Consider the following 21634-nt stretch of genomic DNA (forward strand, 5'->3'; position numbering starts at 1 on the left):
GCAGGAGTCCGCCAGAGAGAATGGCATGGGCGGGGCCAGGGACCCAACACAAGACCGTGTGGGAAAGCAGGACCGCTGGGCTGGGCGGCTGACATGATGGAGCAGGGAGACAATGGCACAGTGGCCCTCAGATTTCTGGCTGAGGGAATAGGGTAAACGGTGGTGGGCACAGTGGGGCTGGGCAGGGAACATGTGCTGGAGGCATGCGCTAGCTCTTCGGGTGCACTGGGGTTGGATCTGGAGCTCAGGGGGGGCGGGGGTTGCAGACGAAGACCCAGGTGCTGATGGCAGAGAGGAGGACGCCAAGACGCCCGGTGAGGTGATCCAGGGACAGGGGCGGCGTGAGAAAGGGAGGGGCCTAGGACAGAGCCCGGAGGAACCCCAACTTCTCAGTGATGGGCAAAGGAAAAGGAGTTGGCCAAGGAGAACCTGCCCCAGGAGTCCAGAGCGCTTCTGCAGAATGAGAGCATGGCTCACAGGACCGCACGGCTGAGAGAAGTCAAGTGGGATAAGCCCCCCCGCCCGGGGGGTGGTGGTGGAGGCAAGCATTTACGCAGCAACAGAGGGGTTGCCAGGGATGTGGGGAGAGCGCTCGGGTGGAGAGATGTGCCAAAACGTGCCTGGGGAGAGAGCCCGCAGGAAGGGAAGGCTGAGGATGCAGAGACAAAGACGGGGATGCGGTGTGTCTGCAACCAGGGAGACGGGGGCCCAGAACACAGGGGTCCAGCCATCGGTCAGGGGGGCCGTTTCTCGGAAGGGAAGGAAACGGCTGGGGCTGCCCTGGCGACATCTGGCCAGTCTGACGGCAGGAAGCTGGGGCTGTTCTCACGTCAGAGTTTCCATTTTCTCTGAAAGTGGCGGGGAGGGCCTCAGAGGGCAAGAGGTGCTTGGTGGGGAGTGGGGTGCCCTACTGTAGTTCCAGGTAATGACAAACTCAGAGCGCGGTGGCCACAGGAGTGGAGGACACACGGAGAGGGGGGCAAAGTCCTCGGAGAGCAGACCGAGGGCCCTTGCCAGCTCGGCAATCGCGAGTCCACGGAATGTGGAGAGGCCAGAAGAAAACCATCAGGAAGAGCTCTGTTGAGAAGGAATCCGGCAGCCCCACGTCCGGGTATAGGCCCCCAGGACCTGCAGGCAGGGCCTTGCACAGATCCCCGTCCACCCGTGTTCGTGGCAGCATTCACTGGGAGAGCTGTGAGGCGGAAGCTGCCCAGGGGCCCATGGAGGGATGCGTGGACCCACAAGACACAGTCAACACGTGAGACAGAGTGTGACTCAGCTTTAAAAAGGGAGGGAATTCTGATCATGCGATGACGTGAGCAAAACCTGAAAACATTATGCGGAGTGAAATAAGCCAGATGTAAAAGGACACATCCCACGGGACTGCAGCTATAGAAGGGCCCTGAGAGGGTGGACAGAAGACAAGACAGCGGGACAGTGGGGGCCGGGAAACACAGGGAGTCAGTGTTTGACAGGTACAGAGTTTCAGTTTAGGAAAGGCGAGAAAGGTCAGACGGATCTTGGCAATGGTCACACAACCGTGTGAACGTACTGAACGCCACTCAACTGCACACCTGAGAACGGCTAGGAAGGTAAGTTTTAGGTGGTGTGTATTTTATCACAATTAAACAAAACACCGGAAGAAGAAACAGTGTGGAAACAAAGCAGCTACGATCACAGAGTCTGGCCGGGCCAACAACGCCTCTGTTATGAAGACACCAGTCACAGTGGATTAGGGGCCCACCCCTACTCTGGTAGGACCTCACCTTAACTAATTCCACCTGCAACAACCCTATTTCCACAGAAGGTCCCATTCGAGGGTACAGGTGTTAGGACATCAATACATCTTTTAAGGGATACAATTCAACACACAACACCACCCAAAGGAAGACGCGGTTCTCTTGTACATTGGTTATTTTTTTATCGACTGCTGAAATTACACATGAAAAACTGGACAAGAATTTGAGGCTCTGGATGAAGTTACCTGCCTCTGGAGAAGATTTATTCCTGCTGCTGGCTGGCAGGCAGACTAGAGATGCTGACCATCCCCCTACCTCCTCATTCCATCAGTACTGAAATGATTAAACCAGGACTCTAGTCCCCATGAGGGCTGGTCTCATTTAGGATCATCCCTTACTCCCCAGGAACAGATTTTCAAGCCAGGGGTGTTGACCAGGGTCCTTCCAACTTAGCTGGTCCCAACTCTAATTTCTGTCCCCAGCCCTGTGAATCTGGAAAGATCTCTCAGCCAAACTTCCATCCAAATAAGCTGGGCTACCACCATCAGAAAGAGAGCTCCTCAGTCTCTCACTGACACTGGAGACTGAAGGCTGGGCTGCCCCCACTGCTCCACATGGTCTCTCCTTCTCTACTGAAGGGGCACTGGACAGCCAGGGACCTGACTCTAGTCCAGGTCTAGACCAGCAACTAGTCCTGGTCCCCAGCTTGCTCTCTCTACGTGCCCTTCACCTTATACTGCAGCAAAATCCTCGAGTTTCTTCCTTCTCTCAGTTTCACAATCTCTACCGTCCCTGCCAGCTCTTCTACTGGGCAAGCCAGATTATATATTCTTCTTCTGTGGCTCCGTTAATGCCCAGCCCGGCGACTAGTTACAACCTCCCTTCTCCTAAGAGCATTGTAACAAAGGCACCTAAGCTATAACAGCATGGATTTCGACTTGCAAACAAGGCTGTTCAGCTTCTGGAACTATGGCCATTCATATCATTATTGGTTGGCCTGGCTACTAAGACATGCAGAGTTGATGGGGACCCAATGGACGCTAAGGCTAAATGTTTTAAGAGAAAAGCCCAACCCCAAAGAAGAAAGAAGTCATTGTAGGGCATCACTGTGCCTGATGGCATGCAATAAACTGGGGAAGAGGCCTGAGTCATAGCAAAGGACTTAAACGGTTCTTTTTTAGAAAGAAGGATGTGTGTTCAACAATAGGTCAAGGCTGGAAAGAATCAAACTTCAGCCTTTGGCTCTTCAGAAAATAGCATGCTTTCTTTCCTCAATGGAGGAGAAAAGCAGACAAAACACAAATCTTCTATTTGTTTTCATGATGGACAAAAGAACCAGTGATCGAAATAATAACAGGCCGACGGAGAGTCCTACTTCTTTATGCACAGAGAAGACCTACTGGAGCCACTTCATTACACAGAGAACGTTCTCCTGCACAAACCTGGCCAACTCTGGCTCAAGTTCCCCACTGCCCATCCTCTATGCACCTCCACCTCCACCACTCCCCTAACACAGAGCTCCTGACTGTCTGCACCTCTCCTCTGTTGGACACGGGCGTTGCCCATGTAGTGTGCCTCCACAATATCTGGCCCCATCAGAAAGCAAAGGAATCTGTCCCAGGCTGTGTTGCAGCCAACACCCCCGGACAGAGTCATCACCAGGCTTCCTGATGTTCTAGCAACACACTGTCTAGAAGAAACTAAAGTGTATGCTGGCTCTTACTGTTCCCAAGGGACCCTGGTGAGCAGTGAGAAGGCAGCGGCCAAAGCTAGGTTCGAGTCCTAGCTCTGTCCCTGTCTAACACTGCCCACCCAGGCATCCAAAACGCACCGGGAGCCTACTCTGCGCCAGATGCTGCCGGGCAATAAGGGCAGGAAGGGGACTAAGACACAAGAGGCGCCCCCTGGTACGGAGCTAAAATCCAAAGAGTGCCTCAGCTTCCTCAGCGGCTAGTGAAGGTGCTGGACCGAGTCATGTCTGGGGGTCTCTTTATGACCCGCGTGTCTGCACTGAGGGATGGCCATGGTCTCTGTGTGGCCGTGGACTGGCACAGCCTCTCGGGGCCCCCATTCCCACATCTACAGAGCAGACAGGTGAGATTCGGTTACCTTATGCAGACACAGCGGAAGGCGTCCGGCATCGCCCTGCAAGGAGGCCTGCTGAACGGCAGCCCAACAGTACGAATCCACGAAGGCAGCCTGCCGCCAGGAGAAGGAACTTGGGGAGAAACAGCTTATCTGGGTACCTGAGAAGCAAAAACAGTGCCAAATAAATGCGAGTGTGGGGTCCGGAGCCGCCCTCCCCTCGCCCCTCAGCCCTCCCTCCTGTGTTAGTGAAGTCACGGAGCGCCACGCCAGGCGTAGGTCAGAACTAAAACCCAGCGCCCAGGTTCATATTTAGGCTATTGGAGAGACTTTCGACTGATGCTGGCAGCTTGGGCTCAGCTGGGGAAAGCTCTGGAAAGAAGTGTGAAACCACTATAAAAAGAAAAAACGGCCAGGAAAAGAACCAGGGCCCAAAGCGCAGGGAGACATGTACAGGGCTGCTTGAATGTGGGTGAGGACTGAGAAGAGGGGGGTTTATGGGGCAGGGGCAGGGGGGGAGGGTCGATCAGAAATCTGGACTAGAGGAGGAGTCCCTCAGAATAGAGAAGTCAGGGGGCGCCTGGGTGGCTCAGTCCATTAAGCGTCTGCCTTTGGCTCCGGTCATGATCCCAGGGTCCTGGGATGGAGCCCCACATCGGGCTCCCTGCTCAGCGGGAAGCCTGCTTCTCCCTCTCCCACTTCCCCTGCTTGTGTTCCCTCTCTCGTTGCCTCTCTCTCTGTCAAATAAATAAATAAAATCTTTCAAAAAAAGAACAGAGAAGTCAGAACTTTGAGCCTGATGAGGGGAAGGCCAAAGGAACATCTGGCGGTAAGTCACCAGATGGCAAATCAGCAGTTTTCTGTCTCCTCCAAGAAAAAAGGCGGCATGGGTGAAAGCAAAGGCTGAGCGGGAGCGTGCAGACCCGCAGAGAGGGGGACAGGTGCGGGGTGGGCTGGGGGGAGGCAGGTGGGAGCGTGTGCGCGGGGACCTGTGGCTCAGGCCCAGAGCGGCCACGCCGTCTTCCGCACCCTGTGCAGCCGGACAGATGCTAAGGGCTTGGGCTCTGGTGCTGGTTCTATTCAAACCCAACCCTGCCACTCACAGCTGGGTGCCCTCAGGTCACTCCACCTTCTGAAGCCAAGGCTCTCCAAGCGGACACTGGCATCACCATCTGTGTTCTCAGTACACTGCCTGGTTCCCAGTAGTCGCTAAGTACCACATTCTTCTGTATGAAGTAACTAGCAGGTGCTGTGATTGCCTGGGAGAGTGGGGGCATGCCCACCCTAGACAGAGGGGGAAAGGATGGTAGGAAGGCACTCAGGTGGACTTCCCTAGCCTCTGGGACAGAAAAAGCCCCAAAGGGTCAGCTCCCTCTGGGGAGGAGGTGGGATTTATACTTGTGGCAGGGCAGGGCAGTAACGGGGATGTTGTCCAGGGAGCAGATTCTTGTGGTGGAGGAGGTACAACGGGCCCAGAGCACCCCCCCTTCATTGGAGACTCCTCTACCCGCAGACATCAAGAAAGACTTTTCGGCAAGAGCCCTTACAGGAGATGGCTATGAAAAGTCACATGCCATCCGAAAATGTCCGATAATAGGGTAAGTTCCTGCCATCTAGGAATGGCTTAAACATGAGTTGGGGGTAGGTCATGGATTTCCAGGACCTTTCAATTCTCATATCCCATTAAACTTGAGACCCTCCATTTTATAAAAATAGGCTAGTCAGAACAGCGCCAAGCCACAGGGCTAACTTCACAAAGCTCTTGTGTTAGCATGACTTTGCTAAATGCTGCCCAGGCAGTCCCGCCCACCAAGGCTTACTGAGCACAGACACACAGGAGGGAGAGACAGGCCTGGGTTAGACATGGATGGGTGACTGGCCCAGAGAAGGGGATCTAAGTGCCTTCTCATGAAAATGGACAGCGCTAGTAGGATTTCATGAAAATCTGTCTGGCCTGTATATCCTTTAGGTATAGTCCTTGCAGTACACATAGCCAACACATCATAACGTTCTTTCTATAGGAAAATGTGCTGCCAAGTCCTGTCTTGGGACCTCCAAAACCTCTCCCAAGGCACTGGGAGTGCCAGAGCATAAATAAACTTTTTACACCAAAGCTTTCGCGAAAGAGGAAGAAAGAAAATATAATTGAGTCTAGAGAGATGGAAACCGGGGTAGCGCTGAGCTCAAAAGTAAATGTTCTTCATCTGGAATGGAAGGTCAGAAGAAAAGACAACAGACAACCAATATTCACAGGACACTAAGCAGCCCTTAACTCATTGCCTCATTTCAACCTCACAGCTAAATCAGAGAGACAGGGAGAAAATGAGATCTTCTCTTCCTTTTACCCTGGATGAAACCAAAGCTCAAAGTAACCCCTACCCAAGCTAGGAACTAGAGTAACGGCAGAATTTTGATCCCTCAGTCTCTTAAAACACTCCTCTCTGGGCCAGTCGCTGCAGCGAGGGCACGCTGGGGAGGTCCCAGGAGCCAGGGTCTGTCAGAAAGGAGGTGGTTTGAGTAAGGGATCCCTCCAAGTGACCAGGAGGGGCAGAGCTTCCTGGAAAGAGTCAAGAACAAATCCACGAAAGGAAACAGATCAAGCCCCGAAGGGTACTTCCAGGCAAAAATGAGAAACCAAGTTAGTCCAGAGCCAGGAAGCAGCAGGAGCCAAACTGAGGGGTGGGAGTAAGGGGAAGGGCAGAGCAAGAGGGCGCGGGGGCTGCCGTGAGCTGGGCTGTGCAGCCCTGCACCTCCACCGGCGGGGAGCAGCCCAGCCTGGCTTCCAGGAACATCTGGCAGGTGCTCCGCTGTTGCCGGAGCCTAGGACGCTCGTGACCTGGGCCATCCTGACTCATCTCTCCAAACATACTTCCACCACCTCTATCTCATTTAGTCTTCAAAATAATATTGGGAAATGAGTAAGGTGCTTTGCATATTTTCCTAGTGGTCTTCAGTACAGAAAGCTTCCAGGTTCTCCCTCTTCCTCTGTTTTAAACTGTTTGCCAGATTATTCATCCTAAAAGCCCAGTTCTGGTCTTCACACTCCCTCGGCTCAACATTTTTTTGCTGGTTCCTGCTGCCCAGGGTACAAATCCAAACCGATGCTCCAATCCAACCCAATTATTGCTGTGGCTTGCACAGGCCTGATTTGTTCCTAAAATCTGTGCCTTTCCTCACAATAGTCCCTCTGCACGGGGCGGGGGGGTGGGGGGTGGGGCACGCCCTCTGTTCCGTATTTGTTTAAGTTAATGCTGCATCCGCACTGTCCACCGCCATAGGCCATCTTTCAAAGCCCAGCTCAGATGTCACCCTGTCCACGAAGCTTCCTCCCCACGGAGCTCCCCAAGCACTTTAAAGCCATCAGAGACATGCAGATAATCACCTCTGACCAGAATGCATAAACATGCACGTGTGTCTTATGTCCTCCAGTCGTATCTCAACTCTTGGCCGGCAGGACGGACACACGTACACACACACACTCTTTCTGGCTCTCAACCTCACACAGCACCCTGTATCAAACAAGCGACACCTGTCTGCGGCTTTCAACGGTTTGGACAACTGTCATAACTACTGTCTCAATCAAGCATCCCAGTAAGACAGCACCGCCCCACTGGACAGTTGAGCAAACGGAGCCCGCAGCCGACCCACATCTATCCCGCAGTGATCCCGCAGCCGACCCACAGGCACCTCCCACGCTCCGCTCAGCTGTGCCCTGTGGTGGCCGGGTGAGCACTCTGATTTCTGGGGAGTAGCTTTAGTGAGACATGAAGTACCTTCACACTGTACAGAAAGCAAGAAATGAGTTTCAGGTTTACACCGGGAACAACAAAGAAACACACCTTTGGACTTGCTGAGAGCACAGAGGGAGCCGTGGGCTTTACATTTATGCGTCCGGCCAGATGCGGTGAAAGATCGCAGGGAGGGAACGTGTGCTCACCTGCCCCGTGAAAGTGCACGACACCTGCTAAGTGAGGGACCCACGCCACAGACATCTCCCTGTCAGTCTGCCCTCCGGCCCTAGCCTGGAGCCCAGGAGCAGGTCACACAGGCCCCGGTGTGGCAGCCCCGGTGGCCCTCGGCCCAGCTTACCCCTGCGCCCGTGGCCGCGGCCGAAGCAGCTGGTGGAGAACCTGAAAGCAGCGCTGCCTGAGCGGGGACCGGAGCGGGGAGGGCAGACCGGCCGCCAGCCACTTCTCCCAGCATGAACACCAGCTGCGCCTGCTCTGGCCTCATTTTCCCACTGCCCTTCTCTCTTTTCATGGCTTTCTGTTCGTTTTGATGCGTTACTAACCTCCAGCTGCTTAGCAGGCCTGTGAGTTCTGCACAAGCCGCAGGCCCACTTCTGATGGCCAGACACATCCGCCCTGCCCCGGGCGCTGTGCTGGGGCGTTAGCCGTCCGCCCCCGCGGCTTCACGCCACGGGCGACTGTGGGGTAGCATCGGAAGCAGACCTCCTGACAAGTTAAGGAAACTCATCCAAACCTCAGGTTTAACAAAATAAAAACAGAAACAGAAAGATCTAGTTAACTGGCTAGGAGGACTTTTGAGGAACTCTGGAATGGAAGAGATTCTAAGCTGAAGGAACCAACACACTGGAGTGACTAAAGGGGCAGCAGGAGGCAGGCAAAGGCAACGACCCCTTGCTGTGCACTTTTACCCCGCTCTTACAGAGGAGCAAAGTGAGGCACTGGGATCTCGTGGCTAGTGGGTTGCAGGGCTGGGATCTCTACCCAAGTCTCCATCTTTACCTTCCAAATACAAGAAAGAGGAGACAAAAAGCACAGGCTATGGAAGAAAGTTGGGTCAGAGATGGTAGAATGAGAAGGAAGCAGCCAGGAAAGTTTCTGTGAGGGAAACAGTAAATCCTGGGGTGCTTGTTCTGGGAGGCACACACAAAAGAAGAGTGTAATAATGATGAAATGAATTATAATCTTTATTATCTATATAGCATTTTAAAAATTCGCAAAATGTTTCTATTTTGCAAACAAAAAATGAGTTCTAATTCACTTTAATGTATATTATACACACACACACACCTCACATGTATACACATGCAGATATGGGGATCCAGGTAGATCATAACACAATCTATACAGCACTGAATTTGAATGCTCTGGCTAGATTTTAAGGTTGTCAAAAAACCCTGAGAACTATTATAACCTCTTGAGTTCAGTGAGAATAATCACAGAAAGAGGACCGTGAATGTGTGGAAAGAAAGAGATGGGTAGTGGTCAGCTCTTAAAAATAAATACAGAACAGTAAACAAGCACAAGAACGAAATCAGGTCTGACTGTTTAAAGTATCTTTCACTCCAATATAAGACTGGGATGAGCCAAAGGACCTGCCCCAGAGAGTCATTTCCTGCGAAATACCCACAGCTCCCAAGCGTGATAAAATACAGTAAGATTGCAAGAATCTTAGAATAGCATCTTTCTTAAAAAGAACCAAATTCCTCCCCTTTCACCTCTCCAGGAGACATCAACCCAAAGCCATCTCTAGCTTCAGACACAGCAAATATGTACATTCTGGAAGTCCCAAATGGTCTACTATCACCTTCATTTGCAGGCACTGACGCCAAGGCACATACATGTTTCAAACCAGTGCGAAAATGTAAGAATGTCTATAGCCCACACTGCCCAAAAAAAAGGGGGAGGCGGCACTGAATTGAAACAATAGTTTTCCCTTAAACCAAATTAATTCACCAGGTCTCTGTTTTCCACACCCCAAACTGACTTTTTTTTTTTTAGAGAGGGAGGTGGGGCAGGAGAGGCAGAGGGAGAGGGAGAGAGAGAATCCCAAGCGGGCCCCATGCCCAGTGAAGAGCCTGACATGGGGCTTGCGCTCATGACCCAAGACCATGACCTGAGCCAAAATCAAGGGTCGGATGCTTAACCAACTGAGCCACCCAGGCACGCCCCAAACCGGGCTTTTAAAGAGAACCCAACCAGGGCTAATGTCAGCTAGGACAGGCATAATCAAGTGCTGTCTTGTTAATGAGTCCCGGTCCCGAGGTACTTCACTACCCATCCCTGCAGTACAGAGCAGCATGAATGGTTTTCCTCCTCGGGGCCCAACCAATTAGACAGAGGCCCCATCGGTGCACAACGCCCTCACTAAACGGACGGGAAGAATAGCTGGTACCTACCGACCTGTGGGCCAGGCTGGGTGACCACTAGACCACACAAAGGGAACACACGACCAAGCTGGTGAGCCTCAGACGGACGGAACCTACGAGGCTGCTTTCATTCAGTCTAGCACTGATGGCGTAAACAGCATAACAGAATCCAACTTGCTAAGTGCAGCAGCAGCAGGAGAAAAGGAAGCTGGTCTCAGACCCCAGCTGCACGGAACCATGGGGCCAGATTACACCCAGAAGAAAAGACTGGAGAACTAAGTAGTGGTCTGAGCAGTTTCTTTCCTGTGGTGGAGAACCCAGAAAGTCTACACCACAGGAAAGAATAGCTTGTATGAACCTGCCGTAAAACCTGAGGACTATCCAGTGAATAAAATTTCTGTGACCTGGGTACCAGGGCAAAAAAGGCACAAAAAGAACTCAATGTCCTAGGAAAGAGGCAAAATAGTACTTAGTATATGTAAATGTTACTTTATTTTTAAAAATTTTAACATCTGAGATTAACTCAAATATACAGAAAATTACAAAAAATAATAGACACCCAGGAGTTTAAAGCAATATTGACATTTTGCTGTATTTTTAAAATTAAGCATTTTGATTTTTTTCAGACCTACAGAGAAATTACAGGAATTTTACAATGATGTTCAGCCATAAAAAGGAAGGAATTTCTGCCATGTTTCACATGGATGGAACTTGAGGGCATTCTGGTAAGTGACATAAATCGGACAGAGAAAGACAAATACTGTATGATCTCACTTAGATGTTTTATCTAGTAAACTCCTAGAAACAGAGAACAGTCTGGTAGTTGCCAGAGGTAGAACATGGGGGTGGGGTACATGAAATGGGTGAAGGTGGTCAAAGGGTACAAACTTCTGACTATAAGATAAATAAGTCCTGGGGATGTAATATATAGCACAGTGGCTATAGTTAAAACTACAATACTGTATTATATACTTAAAAGCTGCTAATAGCAAATAGTTCTCATCACAAGAAAAAAGACTACGTGGGGTGATGGGTGTTAACTAAAGTTAGGTGGTAATTATTTTACAATATATACATCTGTGAAATTATGTGGTGTACCTTAAATTTATTCAATGTTATACGTCAGGTATAGCTCAGTACAACTGGAAAAATTACATAAAATCTGTAAACGCCATAAAATACAGTATCAGCATAAAAAAAAGAACATTACAGTGAAATCACAAATACCCACTGCCAACATTCTGCCACATGCTCTCTCTATACGTGTATACCTAATACATTCATCTCTTTTTCTTCTTGAACTGCTTGTGAGTAAGTTGCAGTGGTTATGAACCTTTCTCTCAGAAGTGTGTATCTTTTAAGAACAAAACATTCCTATATGACCCAGCGCAATTACTGATTTTTTTTTTTTAAAGATGCAATACTGGGGCCCCTGGGTGGCTCAGTCAGTTAAGCGTCTGCCTTCAGCTCAGGTCATGAGCTCAGGATCCTGGGATCGAGCCCCGCATCGGGCTCCCTGCTCAGCGGGGAGCCTGCTTCTCCCTCTCCCTCTGCCTGCCGCTCCCCCTGCTTGTGTGCTCACTCTCTCTCTGTCAAAAAAATAAAATCTTTTTTTTTTTTTAAGATTTTATTTATTTATTTGAGAGAGAGAGAATGAGAGCCAGAGAGCACGAGAGGGAAGAGGGTCAGAAGGAGAAGCAGACTCCCTGCCGAGCAGGGAGCCCGATGTGGGACTCGATCCTGGGACTCCAGGATCATGACCTGAGCCGAGGGCAGTTGCTTAACCAACTGAGCCACCCAGGCACCCAAAAATAAAATCTTTAAAGATGCAATGCTGCCATTGGTATTCGGATTTTCCCAACTCTCCTTTAGAGCAATTCTCCCCCCTCTAATCGGGCTCCAGTCCTGCACCAGACGCCATGCATTCAGATGTCACGTGTCTTTAGTCACCTTATCACCTCATCTGGAAGGGTTCCACGACCTTTCTCTGTCATCTGCAGCCTCTACGGGGGTGAAGAGCACAGGCCCTCAGTTCTGTGTGAGGCTCCCCTGATTTTTGTCCATCTGATTGACCAGCTTCTACATGACAGGCAGGACACCCCCAGGAGGGCGCGGGTCCTCTGCAGGACGCCCGGGGGGGAGGCACCTAGCATCGGTTTCCTCCAGGGCCAGTGATGTCACATACGACAGCTACTTGCTCGAGCTGCTCTCAGGGCTCTTTCTCCCTGAGACAGAAGTTGTCTGTGCGGAGATCTCGGACTGTGGAAGTATTCGGTTCCCCAGCAAACTTTCACCCGGTGGTGAATCAGACACTTCCATGGCGGGTGCAAAATGAAGGGTTTCCAACTTCATCCTTCCCTCTGCGTGTGTTAGTCAGCATTGTACCAGAAAGAGGAACTTCCCGTTCCCCCAATTTATGTTTTTTAGTACTAAAACGTGCTCATACAGTCTTGTTTTTCAATATTTTGTCATCTGTTGCTCTTACTCATTTTGATGCACAAACCGTTTCTGACCCGCGCCATGCCCGTGGTTTCTGAGCGCTCTGCACTTCGTGGCACAGATGTTCTGGGCTCTTCTTGTACTTTCCCTGCCCCAGCCCTGCCACTGGCCGTGTCTTCAGGGAGGAGCCCTTGGTTCCTTTTAGTAGGTAATATGATTCCTAAACCCAGGATATGGATGCAAGATGGGCTCACTGCTCCTAGCTGCCTTCAGCAGACACGGCGAGGAAACCCGTGTGTGTGTGTGTGTGTGTGTGTGTGTGTGTGTGTGTGTGTGTGTGTGAGAGAGAGAGAGAGAGAGAGAGAGAGAGAGAGAGAGAGAGAGTGTTTATACTGAACATTCAAATTCCAATTTAACATCCCTGGCCTTCCCCCAGTCCATATTTGTGTCATCTATCTTTTACAGTGAGACCCCTAGGTTCCAAATATACCAACATAGTTACTCATTTTCTCAATCCTAAAATTCACACTGAGTAATTGCAGAATTTTTAAAGCAAACGTATCTTCTGATTTTCCTTTTAACAGGTTTACTCTGGATGCTGTGTCCAAAACTGCCCATCCAGGGTCAAGAACAGAAGCAGACACTGGTCAGGAGTCTAGGAGACAGCATGAAGAAACAGTCACAGCACACATCGGCATCAAGTCTTTTCTGCTATTACCACCAGGGCCCAGCCTGGTCCCGGTCAATGCATTGGGTCTGTGAAATGAAGAGTAATGTAAAAGGCTAGATGGAAGGCAGAAAAAGAAATCAACACAAACGTCTCTGCTATAATGCTACTGATGTGTTAAAAAAGAATATTGGTGCTCTGCAAAATCACAAAAAATCTGTACCTAGAGCACTAACCAAACAGCAACAATCCTGATAAAAACACACTAGGTGTGATGACAGGGTATATAAGGAAGGCTGCTGAGTTATGTACACAAGAATAAAAAGCAAAATGCACAAAGACCGGAGAGAACTGCCTGACAGCACTTTGAAAACATGGCACGTGGACAATGGAGCCAGGAGGAAGAGCCTGGGGCAAATGGGCATCATGTACACGCCAAGGTGTTAAGAACGGATGTGACTCCCCGTTACACTGGTATTCCCGTGTGCTGATCACATATAAGCTCCTTCCCATCACAGAATCGCCTACTAAAGGTGAACAGGAGTCATTTATTAAATACTGTGATTAAATAGGAAGTAGAAGCTCTTGTTCAATCCAGTAAGAGAGCCTATGGGCTAGTTATCATTTAGTCCCATTTGTCTGATGCAGAAATAAGGCTAAGAGTAACTTCCAAAGCCAGACAGCTAATACTTGGTATAGGTCGACACGATCTCAAGTGTGTGGCCCTACTCTTTCCCCAGCGTGATGGGAACCTGGGAACGAGGGAGCAGGGAGGAGAGAGGGTGGAGGCAGGGCAGGGAGGCAGTGGAGTGGAGAAGGACAGGTGCAATACCAGGCCAGCCAACGACACAAGGGGAAGCAGGGTAGGGCCAGCCTCAATCTCCCCAGCAGCCTGGGCCTGAGCTCCACGTTCGTGAGAAAGTGTATTAAAAACCACAGGGCCAACAAGAGTAGCCCCCGGTGGCCAACGGCTGGGGTGTGAAGACCGGCCCCAGAGCACCTACTGCCGTTTTGTGCGGAGCAGGAAGACTGCTGCGGAGATGGAGGAGAGGAGACTATGGCCACGGACTTCGCTCAGCAGGGGTGGAGGCTGGAGGGATGCATGGAAGGGCAGGGCCAGGTACGGACACGGTGTCACCACAGAGGCCACAGCGGGGATCGGACGTGTGAGGGCCAGGACGAAGTTCTGGTGGCAAAGTCAGACTGGCCACCCCTCCACCAGAGGAAATGTGGTCTTGATTTCTGCACTGTGAGAGCGCGGCAGGGAAACGAGGCACCGTTTCTAAATGAGCACGAGAAATGGATACTGCCCCAAGAAGGAGGTCAGGGGCAAGAGGTCAGCTTAAGAAAAATGTCAAATGAGCAGACCCTTGAAGGCCCAGAGGGCATTTCCTAGACACTTTTAAGTATAAAAGGGTTGGAAGAAAATCACCGTCTAGCCAGTTTTCACTGACACAGAGGCCTGATCTGTGTGGAACCATGTGGAGGTCCAATTAGATAGGGGAAGGCACATCTATAAAACAGTTCTGGATTCTTTATTCCTGAATATTGCTTTTACAAAGATCTCATTATACCAAAGAGCCACTGGGTTTTCTCCTTTACTAATAAGTCACTCAACCTCTGTGCACCTGATTTTTCTCATCTGCAAAACCTCAGAGAACTCCTATAAAGACCAAAGGAAGGGCCTGCCACAGCGCCAGCACACAGGACCCAATCAACGGTAGCTCCTGTTTTTATTTCTGTGCATCAGGCTCCATGGTAAGCCCTGAAGATACAGAGACACATGTTCCTTTGTCACATCCTGTGTTACTTTCTTCAGCGCACTTGGAATGATCTGAATGTCCCCTGTACTGACTGGTTGACTTCTTGGTCTTATCGTCTACGGCTCTCGAACACCTGTGCCCCGGAAGTCTGCCGTGGATAACTGGGATCTTAGATTTAATGGGGTCACAGCCTGAGACTAGACCCAACTTTGTTAAGTCCTTTTGCATCCTCCTCTCCCTCAGTGATGGCTTTTTTTTTTTAAGATTTTATTTATTCATTTGAGAGACAGAGTGAGAGAGAGAGAGAGCACATGAGAGGGGGGAGGGGCAGAGGGCGAAGCAGACTCCCCGCCGAGCGGGGAGCCCGATACAGGACTTGATCCCGGGACTCCAGGATCATGACCTGAGCCGAAGGCAGTCGCTTAACCAACTGAGCCACCCAGGCGCCCAGTGATGGCTTTTAAAAGCTAGATTTTGGGGTTCTGGCAACAAAGGAACCCTATTGTGTAGGAGAAGGCCTTGACTGTCTCAATCTGGGAATGAATCAGAGATTGGTGACTCCAATAAAATGAAAAGAACTTACAACAACTGTTACCATTATTTAGATAACTGGTCATGAGACTTCTTTGCAAATACAAAGACATTCTAAGTAGACCAACACTGGTTTCAGGGCAAACGCTCCTTTCTCAAGAAACCTTAAAAAAGAAAAGGGACATTCAAGTTCATCTGAGCTGGGCATTTAATGGCTCAGGCCTTTTGTGCCAGCAGCATATCAGAGACAGCCACAGACCCGTGCCCTCCCCAAGTGCTCTGTTCTTCCTGCATCTGTTACGGGGCAACAGAGCACAGGTGTTCTCCCTAAGGTACGCAGAACTCACGGGCATGGAGCCCGACCCAGCAGGGATTCACTGGGCATCTACTGTGTACCTGGTACCATGTGGGACACGGGGGATTCCAAGATCAGACACGGTCCCCGTCCTCGAAGAGCTTACAGCACAGTGGAGGAGGCCAAGACCATGAACGCTAAGGATAAGAGACAGAACAAACTACATAAAGGTAACAGCTAGGCCATGCCGGGTGTTCCTATGTGAAGGGAGGGGGACCCAGGCTGGGGAACCAGTACAAGCAAACACTCGAGTCTGGAGCTCACAGCTCGTTATGGAGGGTTGTGGAGCACTGTGACTGGAACACAGAGCCCAGCCGGGCATCGGGCAAAGGACATCCTTGCAGACTTGATTCTGTGGTGCTGGCAGGGAGGGCTCGGCAGGGTGTGGTGTGGGAGCTGTGTTCTAATATCCTCGGGGCTGTCCTCCGCACAGCCGTGGTCCTGATGACCTGCACAGGCTGAAGCGCCGGGCTGGGGGGGGCTGGCCATGACTGTAATGGAGCAGACGGCCTCCCTGCCCACCCCCAGCAGAGCCCATGCCCCAGCATAAGCGAGCAGCTTCGGTGCTGGGGTGCAAGCCTGCCCCGCTCCCTGCCCGCAGCTCCTCGCTCACAAGACGGGTGAAGGGCCGAGCACATGGGCTTTGGAATCAGAGCTGCTTTCCAGCCGGGCTCCGCGGTCCCCTAGGCTGGTTATCTGACCTCTGTGGACCTCAGAGCCTCATCCATCGGGGTCATCCGTGTCGGGGTATGGTTAGCAGCCAATCTCCCCCGAGCACCCACCCTGCCCCAGACGTCAGTCCGGCGCTCACTGTGCTGATCCATTTCATCCTCACCGCCCCGAGATGGGCTCCATTATTACCCACGTCACTGAGGAGGACATAACTTGCCCGAGGTCTCACAGTGGATGTGTCACCCGCCAGGATGAACCCAGGCAGTTTGGCTCCAAAACTCACTTTTTTTTTTTTTTTTTTAAGATTTCCTTCATCTATTTGAGAGAGAGAGTGATAGTGACAGCATGAGTGGGGAGAGGGGCAGAGGGAGAGGGAGAAGCAGACTTCCCACTGAGCAGGGAGCCCGAAGCAGGACCCCGGGATCACGACCTGAGCCGAAGGCAGACACTTAACCAACTGAGGCACCCAGGTGCCCCCAAAACTCACATCTTAACCACTATCCCACAGTCTCTCAAAAGTGAACAACATGTGACTGTCCGGCAGGATTGCTGCTCAGCAAACACTGTGCTCAGAGGACTAGCACACAGGTGGTGTGGGGTCTGTGGTGGCTTCATGCAGTATAGGACTGTTATTCAAAATCTACAAGGAACCCTTAAACCCAACAGTAAGAAAACAAACAACTCAATTAAAAACAGGCCAAACACCTTAACAGGTACCTCACTAAAGAAGATATGTAGATAGAAAATGAGTGTATGAAAAGGGTCGCCACATCATATGTCATCAGAGATGTGCAAATTAAAACAGGGTGCCAATACTCATCTACTAGAATGGCCAAAATCTGGAGCGCTGACAATACCAAATGCTGGCAAGGACGGGGAGCAACAGGAACGCTCATTCACTGAGACTAGGAATGCAAACACATGCCGACACTTGGAAGGCAGTTCCTTACAAAAGTAAACATACCTTTACCGCATGATCCAGCAATTGTGCTCCTTAGTATTTGCCCAAAGGACTTGAAAACTCACGTCTGCACAAAAACTGCACGTGGCTATTTATAGCAGCTTTACTTATAATCGTCAAAACCTGGAAGCAACCAAGATGTCCTTCAGCAGGGAAATGTGTAAAGTGTGGCACACAGAGACAACAGGATACGTAGCACTGAGAGGCAGTGAGTCAGCAAGCCATGAAAAAGCATGGAAGAACCTTAATGTAAATGTATATGACTAAGTGCAAGAAGCCAATGGGAAAAGGCTCCAATTCCATGACATGGTGGAAAAGGCAAAACTACAGAGACAGTAAAACCATCAGTGGTTGCTGGGGGTGCGGGGGGAGGGCTTGCATAAGCAGAGCACAGAGGATTTTTAGGGCAGTGAAAATATTCTGCACGATACCATAATGACGGACACATGTCATTCACATTTTTCCCAAGCCCACAGGATGCACGACTCTTGTGCGGTATGTTGATGATGGGGAAGGCCGTGTGTGTGCAGGGGCAGGGGGTATCTAGCAGATCTCTGTACTTCCCCTCCGTTTTGCCGTGAAGCTAAAAATGCTCTAAAACAGTAAAGCCTTCATTACAAAAGGTAAACACGTACGTGTGTATATGCACACACAGGAGCTGTTGATCCTGGTCCTAAAGGCAGCAGAGGAAGGCAGACATTAAACGCAGAGGTAAAGTGGCATCTCCCTTCGGCTGGCCCCCTTGGGGCCTGGGCCAGGCCCGCCCAGAGCTGCAGCTTCCCACGGGCCCACAACACACAGGCCTTCCTGCTCAGCCAGGTGATGAGCGCTGACCGCTGGCCTCACCCAGGACCGGGCTTCCACACCGGCTCTGGGCCGCTCCTTCCTCACGGCCCCATGCCAGGCCAGGCTTCCCAAGTGACCATGAAGCCGCAGAGCAGAGCCGCTGCACGGGACCAGCTTGGGTCCTTCCCAGACGGGCTCCAGCATCGCAGGAGAGGCAGGCGAGCCCCCCAGCGCTCACAGAGCGCCCGGCAGTGGCCCCCCCTAAACTGTGGTAAGCTCTCGGTCCCATACAAAGTAGCACGGCAGAGTCCAGGACACCTGCAACAGTCCCCGGCCTCCAAGGGCACAGAGACCGCCGGGCCGAAGTTAACTGCAGTCACGCCTAACTGGTGTCTCCACAACTCCAATCCATCTCACGGCGTACCTGGGGTGAGGTTTTAAGATGCCTACTGGATTACGTCGCATATAGCTAAAAGCCCTCCGGCCGCTCTGGATAAATGCAACGATCCAAACGCCACAGGAGCTCCTGTACCGGGCTGTCCTCCTCTTGCATTGAGACCTTTCACTCCTCCCCCTGTTCCGCAGGCCCCAGTAATGCTGACCCTGTTCTCTTTCCCCAAGAAACCAGTCCGCTCTCCCCTAAGAGGCTTCGCCCAGGCTGAGGGATAACTCAGCCCAGGGCTGCTCCTCATAAAGCCGTCCCCAGTGTTCCCCACTGGCCGAGGCTCCCCACTGGGGAGACTTGTTCCAGAACACTTCTCACAGCCAGGAGGCGGCAATCCCCGGGAAGCCATGTCCCTGGCCAGGCTGCGAGCTGCTGGTCTTGCTCACCCAGAGCTCCTGGTGCACGGCAGGGCAGTGCCCAGTGAAATGCCCAAGGGATGAGAACAGGAATTAAAGGGGACGAGAGATGAAAAAGCGTAATGACCGTAAGGTGGGGCATGAACCACAGCACCCGAATCAGCAGGGGCCTGGAGGGCATCTGAGAACTAATTTTAGTCCACTGCAAGGGCTAACACTGGCTCTCGGGGCCAGATGCCTTCTGGGCACACATGCTCCACACAGCCGCTCCTTGCTGGGAAGCCATAAGGGTGTTCCTGCGGTTCTTTACAGTGCATCATTTTCCCGTTCGGGTATTCAGTCCACAGTGTGTGACAAAGAAAACCGAAAGCACAAAGGCTTAGAGAGTTTATAGAAACTTAAAACGAACGATGCCTTATTGAGAAGAAGAATTTCAAGATCATCAGCCTCTCCTTCCTTGAAGGGAGCCTGGGGGAGGGACAGGAGGCTCGTGAGTTACTCCTCTGGGGCTGAGCCTCCAGCACCCATCTCAGTAGTGCCTGAGCATGAGTGAGAGCTGGGGAGAAGCGCGAGGCCTCTCCCCACGGCTGTGCCGGTTCATGGTTCATCACAATATTGTAAACACCTCCAGATTGCAGAAGCGTAACGTAAGTCAGCTTCGGCGCCAACCAGCATGTACTGAACACAAACCAGCTTCCAGGCCTCCTTCCATGTATTATCTCACTTAATAGGCATCATTTTCTGTTTTGCAAAGAAAACCTGGTCAAAGGAGAGACTCCCCAAACGAGGGAACAGAACACCTCTCTCTAGGAACCCTGACACATGATCAAATGTGCAGATGTTCACATTTACTTCTTTTATTTTTATTTTTTAAAGATTTATTTATTTGAAAGAGAGAATGAGAGAGAGAGAGAGAGAGAGCGCACATGAGAGGGGGGAGGGGCAGAGGGAGAAGCAGACTCCCTCCTGAGCAGGGAGCCCGATGCGGGACTCGATCCTGGGACTCCAGGATCATGACCTGAGCCAAAGGCAGTTGCGTAACCAACTGAGCCACCCAGGCGCCCCAGATGTTCACATTTAAAAGGAAGACTTTCTGAAAGACATCTTTACAGTTCCCAAAAGAACTGTAAACTGTAAACTTTGCTAGTTTCGCTCCTTGACCAAAGTTAAACAGGGAACAGAGGGAAATGACTTTTTTTTTTTTTTTTTAACTTTCAGCTTAAAACAAAAAGAAATAGTTAAGATAGACTGGGGTTGGGGGAGATTTCTTAAGGCAATGATGACCAGCTGCTACCTCACAGTCTCAAGATCAAATACCCCAGGCCAAAAGCACGAGTAGGTAGGCTGGAAAGAATGAGCAGTCCCTAGAACACCGCTAAGCATTACGGCCAGAGCCCAGAACCACGTCTTATGAATCCCCAGTGCAAATAGCGAACTACAAACGGAAACAGTGAGATACCGTTTCAATGAGAAGAGCAAATAGAAAACTCTGAAAATATTAAGCATGAGTAAAGCAATGGGGACAGGCCCGATCCCCTCCATTGCTGGTAAGAGCGTGAGCTAATATTCTGGAGAGCACCTGGAAGTACCTTTTACATTTGGAATGTGCACACCTTGTGACCCTCTAACTTCCAATTCCACCCTCCAGTTTGACCCCGGAGCAACGGTTCTCCAAGTGTGGTCTGGAACCTGAGAATCTTTCAGGAAGGTTGTGATGTTAAGCCTGTTTTCACAATAATACTAGGTTTTATTTGCCTTCTTATTCTCATTCTCTTATGAGTTCATACAGTAGAGTTTCTAGAGGCTACTGACATGGGATATTGCCATATGATGAATGAAAAGCAGATGTGAGAGTCAGTGGTCTTTTATTAAGTAAGACATTAAGGAGATTTGGTAAAAGTGGAAAACGTCACTCTTCTTACAAAATTCTTGTTTTTGAAGTTGTTTTTTAAAATATACATATATATGTTGACTTATTATTTTAAATTGTTTTTAAGTTTTCTCAGTTTTAATTTTTAACATGATAAATACTGATAGATACAACCCACAAACAAAAGTTCTTTGAAATCTCCAACAGAATTTAAGAGTGTGAAGTGTAAAGGGGCCACGAAACCAGAAAGTTTGGGAACCACTGATCTAGAGAAACACATTTTGCATGAGGAAGCACGTCCAAGGACGTTCACTGAACCACCGCATACAGTAGGAAAATGCAGAATGAATGTACATGACCCTTAACAGAATGGTTAAATGAACTGGGGCATAGTTGTACTGTGGAAAATTATGCCATACCTAAGAAGAATGAGGCAGACCTACATGCGCCGACATGAAAAATACCTCCAGGACACACTGTAGATAAATGAGCAAATTATAAGCTATTAATACAAGGCATAATATTTTGTTAAAAATTTAATAGGAATAAAATACAAATAAAATCCTGTTTTTCTACAGGAACACAGAGCAGCCTAAAACACTAACAGTAACAGCAGTTACCTCTGGGGAAGAGACCAAGAGTAGGTGTGTCCAAAAAAGGGCAGGGCTTGGGGCGCCTGGCTGGCTCAGTTGGTTGGGCGACTGCCTTCGGCTCAGGTCATGATCCTGGAGTCCCGGGATCGAGTCCCACATCGGGCTCCCTGCTCGGCGGGGAGTCTGCTTCTCCCTCTGACCCTCTTCCCTCTCGTGCTCTCTGTCTCTCATTCTCTCTCTCACAAATAAAATCTTAA

The 21634-nt window shown here is 50.4% G+C and overlaps 1 protein-coding gene across 1 annotated transcript in view; it reads right to left on the reverse strand.

The window, feature by feature from the left end:
- PANX1 (pannexin 1) overlaps window positions 1-21634 on the reverse strand; it is a 47683-nt gene that overhangs the window by 14276 nt on the left and 11773 nt on the right. Inside the window, exon 2 of the mRNA XM_025893825.2 lies at window positions 3849-3985. Coding sequence (XP_025749610.1) covers window positions 3849-3985 — 137 coding nt within the window. The remainder of the gene's footprint in view (window positions 1-3848; window positions 3986-21634) is intronic.

The sequence above is a fragment of the Callorhinus ursinus genome, unplaced genomic scaffold, assembly GCF_003265705.2.
Source record: "Callorhinus ursinus isolate GAN/ISIS: 27379988/994484 unplaced genomic scaffold, GSC_fseal_2.0 scaffold76, whole genome shotgun sequence".
Classification (NCBI taxonomy): domain Eukaryota; kingdom Metazoa; phylum Chordata; class Mammalia; order Carnivora; family Otariidae; genus Callorhinus; species Callorhinus ursinus.